The sequence below is a fragment of the Agelaius phoeniceus genome, chromosome Z, assembly GCF_051311805.1.
Source record: "Agelaius phoeniceus isolate bAgePho1 chromosome Z, bAgePho1.hap1, whole genome shotgun sequence".
NCBI lineage: Eukaryota > Metazoa > Chordata > Aves > Passeriformes > Icteridae > Agelaius > Agelaius phoeniceus.
The window spans coordinates 20,875,475-20,888,016 of record NC_135303.1 but is presented as its reverse complement, the minus strand read 5'-3'; the positions used below and the strand labels follow the sequence as shown (position 1 = coordinate 20,888,016).

The window sequence follows — 12,542 nt, the reverse complement described above, 5'->3', positions numbered from 1 at the left end:
CTATTTACTATCTAGTCCTGTGTGTCCAAAAACCTGTAATTATCTGAGCAACCTTCGTTTTTAGTGTCCAGCTTTCATTTCTTAGAATTTAGGCAGTTGAGAACTGCCATTGTTTACAGACAAATGAATACTAACTTGGATCTATGCTGTAGGGCTACTGAGAAGTAATGGGAAAGAGACATAGAAGGCATTACTTGCATGTGAACTTCATAACTATAGTTTGTGTGTTAACTGTTTTTGACAATTTGTCTCAAAATTACTTTACAGATGATAAAAACAAATAACTGTAGCAGTAGGTGGTATTTGGAAAACAGCATTACCCTTTTTCTTTATCCACAGAATGTCAGAAGATACATTTGATACCATCAGATTGTGGATTATAATCCTGTTGTGTGTTTTACGGTTGGCTATGATGCGTCATCATTTACAGGCCTATCTGAATTTAGCCCAGAAAAGCGTGGACCAGATGAAAAAGGAAGCTGGTAGAATAAGTGTGGTTGATTTACAGAAAATGGTAAGTATGGTGGCACTTAGATTATATATTTGTAGTATTTTGACTGTGGAAATGATTTTTTTTCCAATTTGTTGTCTTCTGTGGCAGCAGAGCTCAAATCTGAATGAAGCTTGCTAGACTATATCTCCCATAAAAATACGGAAAAAGCCTGCAAACCAAAATACTTAGAGATGTATCATCTCTGTTATGCAGGTAGTTTGTCCTTGGTTATTTGGAAGGTTTTATAAAAGATCCCTTCCAATGAGTGGTGATCTGTAACTACAACATGGGAAAGAAAAAAGTGAATTTTTATGGAAGGGTAATATACTGTTACCAACTATGATTTTTAAATTGAGGGAAAAATTATGACAAGGTGCTTATATTTTGGAATAAAATGACAGGTGTTTAGTTCTGTCAGACCACTTAGAAGTGCACCTGCCTAGTTAAAAAATTACTTACGATATTGTGGACAAGACAAAATTTCCGAGGTTTCTTTTTTTTAAAGAAAAGTTGTAAAGCATACCTTGAACAAATGGCTGTTGTGTGTTGTCTGCAAAATAAACTTATATTTCTATGGTTGTATGATAGTGCTGTCTAATGATTCTGCTGAGTTGGGGTCTGTTGCAGGAGGAATATTTGAAGCATGCCGTAAGACAGAGACTCCTCTTCTAGGATTGTCATTATTACATGTAGTTACACTAAATGTCTAAATGTCATAGTCTGAAGGTGCAGTAGTTATTTACAAAGTGGCTAGGAATTTCCTCCAGAAAAAAAACCAGGAAGTACATGTAGTAGCAGCTGGTTAGGATGGAACTGTGCCAGTTGCTGTAAATGTGCTATTTTAATACTGGGAATTTTGTTCCTATCTGTTAAACATTAGTGTCTTCTCCATGTGGCATTTCTTATATCCATTTCTCTATCTTCATATATTCTGTTTGAGAAGGCCATAGTTACTACATGGCCTATGTCTTGTTTTGTTTTACTAATCATATCTGCTTTACCTTTTTTAGGAACTTCTGCCAGTGAATTATTTCCTGTCTGTCATTCTACAGTGATCATTACTTTTTAATTTGTTATTTTTGTCATATTCCATCAATTTTTTGACAATTTTTTTTGTCTCATGCTTTTTCTTCTGTCAGTGTCTTACTACTTTTCTTTCTCATGTTAGTTTTTTGATGCATGCTCATTAAGAAGCCTGTTGAGAGGTATTCCCAAAACTGTCACATCTGTCTTCATTATTTTTGCCAACCTGCATTCTCTTCTTTTATAAAACATGGGTAGTTTTATTTCACTGCTTGCTTGCTCTTATTTTATCATTTTTTCTGTCTTTATTTAATTGAATCTTCTAGGTCAATAGCTTATAAAAATATGTAATGTTACAATCTTGAGAAAAATGGAACCTATGGGAGAGTAGGGGGAGGGATATATCTGAATGGACTTGGATGAACCATAGTGTATGACTGAAATAAAGACCATTTATTTAAATGCTGTTATTGATCTAATGAAAACTCAACTTATCATTGTTTCTAAAATACAAGGGTTTTCCAGTTGGAAATCTTAAAAATATCTCACTTTTGAAAAAGGACTGTAATATTAACGAAGTTTTCATTTACCTTTTATGGGGCTTTGGACTGCTACTTCATTTCTGAAATAGGATTTAGCTTGTAAATGGCTGGGAACTTGAAAAATTAAACATGTATATTTAATTTTGTTTCTGGTGTACTAAAGTAGGAGTCATTGAATAATGAATGGCATACAGTCTGCAGAAGCAAAATTGATTCTCTATTTTTTAACAGAATTGATGCTTTTAATTATTTCCTTTCAGCCCTTCTTCTCAGATCTGTAAATGTCCTGAAACTAGAATTCATTATGGGGATTTCTTTATTAGGTCTTTTGAAGACAATATGTCACATGCCGAGAGTTACTAGAAAATTCTTAAAACAGCTTTAATGCATAAATACTGGGTTTTTTTAATAAATTGCTTTTTCTAGACATGTTCATAAAAGTCTGTTTTGATCAACCAGAATCATGAACTTATACTCTTTCTTTTTTCTAGGTGGCTCGGGTATTCTATTATCTCTGTGTAATTGCGCTGCAGTATGTTGCACCATTGGTAATGCTTCTTCACACAACTCTGCTCTTGAAAACGCTAGGTACGCAAAATTGGATCAACAGTAGTTTGTTCTGTTCTACATGGGGCTTTTTTTATTTTCACCTGACTAAAGAGAATTGGAATTCATGAGTACTTGCAATAGAAAAACATCTTGTAGTTTCATGTACTTTAAAACATTCATATGTGGCTTGTAAGTAGTTATTTCTGTTGCTGCTTTTGATATCTTCCAATTACATGCTAATTTGTTTTATTTATTTCTGAGAGATTGTGTAATGCAACCAATTAAACTGTTTACTTCTGTTGAAATATTGGTCTTTTTAGAAGTATTTTAAAAGTGGACTGTATAAAATATGATTGACTTTAATTAATTAGCATCTCATACACGAATTTTTCAGCTTTTTTTATCATTAGTAGGCTTTTAGAATGGAAATTGTGTGATAGGGGGTTCATGTAGTTAGTGGGAGATCTGAAGTAGCTCTGGTTTGGGTTTTTTTCTTTCTTTCTTTTTGTAAGACTTGTATTTCATAGCCTGTCATGCGGTTGTATCATTCTGTTTGCAAAAAGGCAGTGGATAGAGATTGGCTTTAGTGAGTTGTGATTCATCCTGCCTTGGAGTAGATGTCTCCATCTGGTAATATCAGTCATACCCAGGACATACAGAGGTTTCAAGGCAGCTATATCACATGTAGATGTTAGGATGTCAAAATACAAGATGAATCCTACCCCAGGATGAAGTAGGATTGATTCATCCTACTTCCTGGTATGACCAGGAAGTCATGCAGATGAATATACTTTGTATTTACTAAGTTATAAAAACAGCATTTTCTGTGTGTGTGTGTGTGTGTGTATTAAAATATATATCAAAGACTGTAGAGTGATTGAATTAACAGAACTTGAATTTAATTCTACAAAAATCTGTTAACTTGTTTATTTTTAACAGGTAATTATTCTTGGGGCATCTACCCAGGATTGAATTCTGACACTCCAGTAGAAAACAGTCTGCTTCCCAATTCTGTTTATTCTGAGTCTCCACCTGCTGATGGAAAGATGAAAGTAACTGTAGTACAAATAACAATGGCTCTGGGAAGCCTAAAGAATATTTTCACTCCTCTCCTGTTCCGGGGACTCCTGTCTTTCCTCACTTGGTGGATTGCTGCTTGCCTTTTTTCTACAAGCCTTTTTGGTCTCTTCTATCACCAGTACTTGACCGTGGCATGAACAAGTCAACTGACTGAGCAAGTGTGAGGTCAGATTCTAGATACAAGGTATCCCAGGTACCCAAGAGGAGATGAAGAGAAAAGAAAACTATATATGTGAAGAGAAAACATATCATAATTATTTTTAAAGACTTCCTTGGTGTTCTCAGGGCGAATAATCTTAAAATGTTTAAAATTGCAACTGGGTTGGTTATTTTTGTTACCCAAATGGTAGGTAACTAATTCAGTTATAGTCCTGGGACTGACTGACATTATTGTGTTGTAGATGGTGATAAGCATGCTGAAAAGATATGACCTCTGAGTATCTTGGTTTCCATAAACAGCAAGCCAAACTCAAAAATTTGGTTTTTAAGCATCAACAGTCACTGACTGAACTGTATTCAAAGGGTACTGGATGTAGTGATGGTGGCTGCCTATCGATTAAGTCTTGAAACTGAGCCATACAAGTGAAAGGAGAGAGAGGGGATTTTAAAAAAAAAATCTGTTGGATAGCTATTGATCACTTTTCTCCTTGGAAAATTAAAAATCCAACAGGACAGAAGAGATACTGTATATTACAGTAAGGAAAGTTGTATAAAATATAAATTTAACAGGAGTAGATATATGTACCTGACAGGTATTGCTGCCTACATATTTTGCAGGAGTGCTTGTGCAGTAAGAAGAGAGTTACAACAATTATATTATTTCAGTCCCTGCAGTCATTTTGAAGTAATGGCCATCTGTATTGGTGCTAGTATTGATCCACACATTGTGTCTGGATCTTTTAAATTTCTTCTTTTGAGGTAGTAGATAAGTTCCATTGAGTTTACAAAAGAATAGAAAATAATCAGTGACACCAGTCAAATATTTGAAAACCAAACAGTTTAATCCTGCTGACTGATAGTGTATGTATATGTGTAATGTACATATATATTATATATTAAATATATAATATATATGAAGGTATGAAATACGGAATCTTTATTTTAAATTCCTGAATGTATCTTACCGTGCTATAGGAGAGGGGTGTATATGTATCTAATAATTTCAAGATTCCCTTTTGAAATTAAACTTTAAAATTTTTCTCTTTTTTTTTTCCTTTTTCTTTTTTTTTCAATTCAGTTGAAAGGGCTATTTGGTTTTTGTGCCTCTTTAGAGGTACTTAGCTATACTAAAGAACTTACTATGTCTTGGAAGAAAAGATCTACCTAAACTGTTAATCTTAAAATTTCTGTTCTGTCAAATCATCATCTTTTGCCACTTTAATCTGTGCTAACTTGACCATATAATGATAATTAAGATATCTTGGCTTCAGAAATAGATTTTCTGTATAATAAAACAGCCGTGTAATAAGAAAAAGAGCAAAGTATTAACTTTACAATTTTTGCTTAACTGGATAGATATATTCCAGTCATAAAATTATTTACAGTTTTTCAGATGTTTTGTGTATTTGCAAAACAGGAATGGGGATTTATATGCAGTAGCTTTTTTAAACAGTTAATATTAAACTTCACAGAGGTCAGTGGGTTTTTTAGCTTATACTAGCTGGTCTTATGTTACTGTTGTTTTTCTCTTGAATTTGTGTACAGCTTTGGCATATAATAAGCATTTATAAATGGAAAAGCTTAACTAATTTTTTAATATGTAGCAAACCTACCATATGGGAGAACAAACTCAATGAATGCAGAAAGTCAAGATTTTAAGACTGGTGATAAACTATCTTGCTGTGTTGAAAGCTTTTAAAGTTATTTATTAGTTTATTAAGTTGCATTTACTGGAGAAAGATTTGTGTACACCAACATAGTACCTACTGCATGTGTTTGGGACATCTGAGAACACCTTGCATGATGCTACTGGTTTCATTGCAGTATTTCAGTGTGACTGGGACTGCAAACTTTGTTATTTTCACACCAACTTTTTGTAACTGATAGGGACAAGCGCTTAACTGTGAATTGGCCTAAAGAATAATATTTGACCTCATAGTTTCAAATTTCAATCATTCCTTGGAAGTATTTTTCACATGAATAATTGAATGACAAAAATGACAGGTCCAATAATACTGCACCCACTTTCACATTAGTTCGAGATACATCATTACAAGATACATCATTACTTACAGAATTAGTAAGGCCAGCTTTTAAGTTAGAGTTAGGTGTTCAATGCCAATCTTTTGTTCAGAAAAATAAAATAATGCAAAACAGTTTGATTCTGATTATGAACTTGCCTGATGAAGCTCACTGTATAGGAGATGTAACCTGTTGTTGAAATCTGAAGGATTAAATTTTGGATACTTGAGAATACTTCAAAATAATGTTAAGCAACAGTTTTTGCTGACATAGTCATTCTGGAAGCTTATAAGCAAAAGTGAACTGTAGTTATATAATAATGCATTCAGCAAAAGTAATAAGGATCATGTAGCTGAACTGCACAAAGCTTTTGCTAAGAGCTCATGCTTAGTATTCAGACATTACACTGATCACAGTGAAAAATAGGCACCTAGTGTTACAAACATGAAGATCAGTGCTTGTAGCCACTGAGCTGTTCCATTTTTCTACAAACCAGTGTTGTGTAGAATTGAATGGTTGACCTTCTGGTCAGCAGTGAGTGGGAGATGGTCTTTCTTTGGATCCATTTAATCCTGACATGAGTCCGGAAGGCTTATGAAAAACTAAAATATGATAATAAAAGCCTTTGAAACATGTGGTGACAGTGAAACCAGAGAGACCATATTGCTAAGGTTGTGAGCAGTGCTTCAGACAAGTATGTGATGTGATCAAAAATGTGTTTTAAAGTAAAGTAGCAACCCTGATAGTCCTGACTTCCATATATATTGTGTAAGGGTCAAAGGAATATCTGCTTACTGCTGTAGTAAGTTCCTTTGAAACAGCAGCTGGCAAATGCTTTTTTATGTTTGTTTCATGAAGACCTTTAGCGGCACCTGGCAATGGGGGGAAAGCATCTTGCAGAAATGGAAAAGCAATAAAATGTGACTGAAAGGTTGGTAGGTGTTACTCAGGTTTCTTAAACATTTTGTCTTGCTTTTTGCCCACTACTTAATAAAAAAATTGTAGAATGTTTTGGGTTGGAATGAATCTGGAATGGATCACTTCTCACCAGACCAGGTTGCTCCAAGCCTCATCAAACATGGCCTTGAACACCTCCAGAGATGGGCAGCCATAGCTTCTCTGGGTAACCTTACCTAATGCCTCACCACCCTCACAGGCAAGAGTCTCCATCTAATACCTAATCTAAATTTCTCCTCTTCTAGTTTAGAAGTGTTCCCCCTTGTCCTATAACTTCCTGCCTGTGCAAAAAATCATTCTCCCTCTTTTTTATAAGCCCCCTTTAAGTACTGGGAGGCCACAGTGAGATCTCCCTTAGTTTCTGAGAGATTTTAGAAGGAAATGTTCCTTTGGCAAAGAGTCCATGTCTGTTTCTTCTTAAATTCTGATCTCCCTTCCTCTCCTAGTGATGTGACTTCCATTGGCGATCTACAGTACTGTCCCTGTGTTCCCTTCTCAGAACCAAGTAGGCTAAACTAGTTCAAGATTGTATTTTGACTTCTGTTTAGTTTAAATTTATCTATTTTTGAAGGATTAGTTCCATTAAATAGTTCAAATAACTTAAAATTCCATCTGAAACATGAACAAACTTGTTGTTACTTGTTTAAACTCTGCACTTTTATTATGTGGGTCCCTTTAGACAAAAGGTTAAGACAGCAAAAAATCCAAGTCTTCCAGCAAGTTCAGGGAGGTCCAAACATAACACTTGGGCTATTTCTGAGCTAAGAGACATTGATTAAGAACAGGAGAGTAGACTATAGAAAGCCTATTCTTACACTTTGTAGGTGACATTCTCAGGCTGCACTTGTCCTCTTTTAATTTCTTCTCAAACTGTAGGTTATGCCAGTTTTTGAGGTTTTCTTAGCTGCACAGTCTTTCCCTCCTCCAGAATTGGCTTGCATAAAGGATCCACAGATTAAATAGTAGCATCAGTACAAGAGAAGATACTTACAGAAAATTGTACAGAATATACTTGTACAGAAGATACTTACAGAAAATTAATTTCTGTTGCAGTTGTTCTTCTCATTTTGATCACAAGTACTGCAAGGTGTTGAAACAGAGATGTGTTCTTCCCTGGATTGTAAAGTCAAATTTGTCTTAAGAACAAAAATGCTACCAAGACATTAACACAACATTTAGGCAGCATCACCTCACTATGTGTAGGGTTAGCAAGCACAGAAATTTCAGCTAACTTTCAAGGAACAATTCAAAGAGCTGTGCTTCCTTACAGTAACTACACCTAAGTGGTAATAGGCATTTGGGATATATGAAATAGAAAATTGAGCATATCTGATATTAAAGCTGTTGGGAGGTTCTCCAAGGTAAAAGGCCTTATGTTTCTTTATTCTCAAATATCTGTGCTTTTCACAGAGATAATTTTGATCAGTTTTTAAATACTATGCTTCATGATTTTTCTCATGACACATTTTGCACATTAATGTGTTCCACACAGCACCTCTACAGTCAGAGTTAACCCCACAGTTAATGTTGTCACTATGAAGTTCCTAGATACTTCAACTAAAAGTTTAAGAATTGAGTGCCCAGACAAAATGGAGACATTGAACAAGAACAAGGCCAAAGAATACTCTGTGTTCTCTTGCAGGAATCTGTATGCCTGAGCAAAATCTTAATGGAGGAAGGCAGCAGCAGTTTACTTGTATCTTAAATAAAATATTAAATGTGAATTATGAGTAAGACTGTTATTTTTAGCATCTACAGCCTAAATCCCAAATGGTAAAGAAAGCGCAGTATTTTGACCTTGCAGATACCTACTCTAAAGAGCATCTAGGCGACAGATGCTTAGAAGGCAGATGTCTGATCTCACTAAGCAGGCTGATTCAGATTGGTGTCTGTGCTTCAGAGTGATTTTTGTGCAACTACTTTTTTTGGAAGGCCTGCCATGCTTTGTGGCTTGTGCAGCACATACAGTCACGTGCTGTATGATGAAGTAGATGGCATGTCTCATTGGCATTCCTGAGTACTAGACTGAAAGGTCTTCCTCTTCTAGGTGAGATCATGAAGCCAACATGTCATTTCCAGGCTGCTTTTACTGACATCTGTATATGCTGCACTTAACCTTTTCCATTCTCTCACTGTGGACTGCCAGGAGGGTAATATTGCACTGGATGTTGTTTTTGCATGCCAGTGTATATGTATTTTATACCTTTGATTTCAATGGTGTTTTTAATGGAAATTATTTTTAATCCTAATACCATGGCTCATATTTTCATTTTTTAAAATTATTATTGGTGCCTGCAACTAGAAGTCAAAAACTTCTACACTATTTTTTTAAAGCTTGATGCTTTGGCTGAAGTATTAACAGGTATGTAGTTTTATAGTAAAGTCCAAAATCCACCTGTAAATACCAGATTTTTTCCATGTGATTACACATCAGTCAAGAGCCCTTAGAATTTGTACTTGCAGCATTTTTTCACAACAACATACTATCCATATGACCTGCTGTCTATAAAATACATTTCTCAAAATAGTTTGAATAGCTTTTTACAAACTCCTTAGTAGTAAGTCATTCTTCTTTTATTGTCCTGCGTTATATTTTTTAAAACCTGGCTTAAAATTCCTTAAAGTCAGACTTACTCTCTCTTCTTCTGTTCATAGTAACTCTGCCTCCCTTATGTGCTCTAAGCTTCCAGAATACATATTCACAGTATTTTTCATAAAAGCATAGGACAAAGAAAAAGGCACCAAAAATTATATTTCATAACTGCAGTTCATACCCATGTCATGATGTGCCAACAGTTTTTATTTTTCCTATCTTTGGTCATTTCTTTGTTCCATTGTTAACAGTATGTAAGGCTTTCTAGGAGGAATATACATGGAAAAAAATCTGTAATAGAAGATACTGAAAGCTGTCTAGTGTTTCAGTCTTCCCATTTCTGTGAGCAAATATTAATGCAAAGATGCTATTGAATCATTTCAGCCTAAAATTTCTCATAAGGTAGACATCTTACACATTGCACAGGGAACATCTTCCAAGTTGTAAATATTTTACTTTAAATCTTTTACTTGTCTCACTGTTACTGGGAACACACAAACTCAATGTTGTTTATCGGTTAATTGTGTTTTTTATTTTTGTCTTTAAGTGAAAAGCACATAATACTTTCTACTCTAGAATAAAGACCTAAGACAAAAAGATTCCCCTACCTTCATTTCAGTATTTGCCAAATGGAGAAGACTCTGGTGTTATATATGTAAATTTTAGCTTCCTCTTACTGCTACAATACTGTTAAAATGATTTTTATAGTTACAGCTTTACAAGTATTAAGACTGTCATGCTTCACAATGAGGATGGTGTCAAGTGGTGTTTGCGTTAAATGGATATGGTGCTGCATTACCTGTTGTTTAAAAACATATTGGCTTCTATGCTTTTAAATGTTCATCAGAATCTGTGATCAGAAAAGCACAGCACAAGTTGAAAAATGTCACTTTGGGGTGTTTTTTTGGTTATATTTGGGTTTTTCTAGTGGTGTGGATAATACTTGGGTACAACTACTACAGCAAATAAACAACCTCCAATATTCTTTTTGTATACTGTAAAGTGCCTAATCGTGGGTGATTCTGATTGCCCTTGAAATAGGATTTGCTATGAAATTATTTTTTTCATACAGTTTTTGGCTTATGTAATATCCATGTGTGGTTTTTTTGCTATTACATATTGGAAACAAATAAGATTTTGAAGAAATCTTTTCCATTCCTCTTACTTAAGTGGTAATCTAACAATTTTGCCCATATATGACTGATAATTGAACACCCCTAATTTAAATTAACACCCCTCCCTCTGCCACGTCTGCAATGTTTTCAATATGACTGAGGGCAAGTATTTAAAGATTTGGAATGGTTTGACTTACAAAGTTCTGTAGTGACTCCTGGGTGTTAATTATACCCCAGGTACATGGGTGATTTCAGCCAGGTAAGTAGTCCTGCTTGGGCTCAGAAAGGCAGCATTGAAGGTCGCTGAATCCTTATGGATTTGGAGCACAAAGAGTACCAATTGTGATACTGCTGACTGACACCAAGCTTCCAAAAGTTGAACCTTGTAGAATTTTGTAGAATTCTGTTAGAGAGTATTCAATAGTGAAACCACCCTTACTCTAAAACTGCTTGTCCACCTTCAGGAATGCAAGAGCTGAAAGTAGAACCTACAGCAAGGAGGTTAAAAAAGTGAGGAAACAACAGGCCCCTGCTCCTGCGTTAATGATACATTCTGCATGTGAAGTGCTTTTAAGTTGAGATGGTGTTGCTGATTCAAATCTACCAAAGGAAGCCTTCTTCTGAGGAAGGCTTGTCACAGCATGTTGAGCTTTTTGCTCTAAAAAGTGGCTATAGAAATCCGTACTGTATATAGTACACTCTTTGGGAAAACCTGGTACAGTAAGCTTGCTAAATATTTCCTTACACCACTTGTAAGAAGTTACATTACATTTTTTACTGTAGAGCATTTAAGAAGCTAGTTTTGCCTTGCTCATTTTGTATTAATGTGAAAATAATAAGAATTGGTTTGTCATTTAAATGCCTAAATTTCTTTAACAACAGTCAATTTCACAAAACTGAAGCAAGGTTGTACTTTATTATTCCCTATTCATTTTGTTGAAATGTTACAGCTTAACTCCGCTTTTATAATGCATACATTATTAAAATGAAATTTATGTCTATTAGTTGCTCATGGTAATACCACAGCAAATCTAAGAGAAACTATGTTATCTGCTGTTTATCAAGTGGCTCCATCAACTTGTTTGCCTTTGTAAAGCATTAACCCATGTTGGACATATAATGTCTGCTGCAGTAATGTTCCTATAGTATTTTAGTATCCTTACATGTACTCTGCATGCCTTGCACTTGTGCACTGTAAAGAATTAAAAAAACCTCATTTTTTTACATAGGTTTTCCCATATCCAAGATAAGACAATTTCTAAAGCCAAAGATCAATAAATGTTTATTGTCTACCAGTGTGCTTTTTCCCTACTTTTTGTGATATATACTACTCTTTATCAGCTTGCAAAATCTCCAAAGACCATGTAATAACCAGGCTTCTTATCAATTTTTCTATGAGTGTAAATTTTTTACTTCTTTTAGAAATAATTGAGTAGGCTATTTTTTCCCTCCTCCTTTTGGGTGTAGCAGAATAAATACTTTTTGAGTCTAAATGCAGGTAGTGTCTTATTCATGTGGACAGCAGTTTAATCACAACCATTACAGATTTCATATGAGTGTTTCTATTTTTGTGTATTTAAGTATTTAAATTTTTGATCCATTTCTAGAGAAAGATTGGTGGTACACTATGATAAGTGGAGGAAATTCTATGTTTTACAGTCAAAGGATTTGTCACCCTTCTTGACTGTTGCCCTTCCTAGCGCTTAGAAAGGGGTTGTGTTTGCTTCTTATGAAAAGAAATGTATTTAAAAACATTATATTGTCTCTCCTATTTGTTTCATCATAGCAGCAGTAAGAAAGAGTATACTTAATAATCTTAATAATCTTGTAACCATCTTGAATTTGATTTTTGGAATACCAGATTTGGTTATGCATGTATTTTCTTTCTGTGTATGCAACAAATGCAGGTGAATTATGCCAAAATTGCTCAAATAGTTCCACAGTTGCAAAAATTAAATCCTTAAGGAAACATCCTTCTTTAGCCTAAACCCAAAGTGGTACCAAAGACC

At 34.7% G+C, this 12,542-nt stretch overlaps 1 protein-coding gene across 5 annotated transcripts in view; it reads left to right on the top strand.

The window, feature by feature from the left end:
• Positions 1-6,873, top strand: part of TMEM161B (transmembrane protein 161B) — a 36,869-nt gene extending 29,996 nt beyond the window's left edge. For all 5 annotated transcript variants that reach the window (XM_054651518.2, XM_077171889.1, XM_054651514.2 and 2 more), the window contains 3 exons: positions 340-514; positions 2,550-2,646; positions 3,547-6,873. In XM_054651518.2, the coding sequence (XP_054507493.1) occupies positions 340-514; positions 2,550-2,646; positions 3,547-3,824 (550 nt within the window). In that variant the 3' untranslated portion in view covers positions 3,825-6,873. The remainder of the gene's footprint in view (positions 1-339; positions 515-2,549; positions 2,647-3,546) is intronic.
• Positions 6,874-12,542: the final 5,669 nt, after the last annotated feature.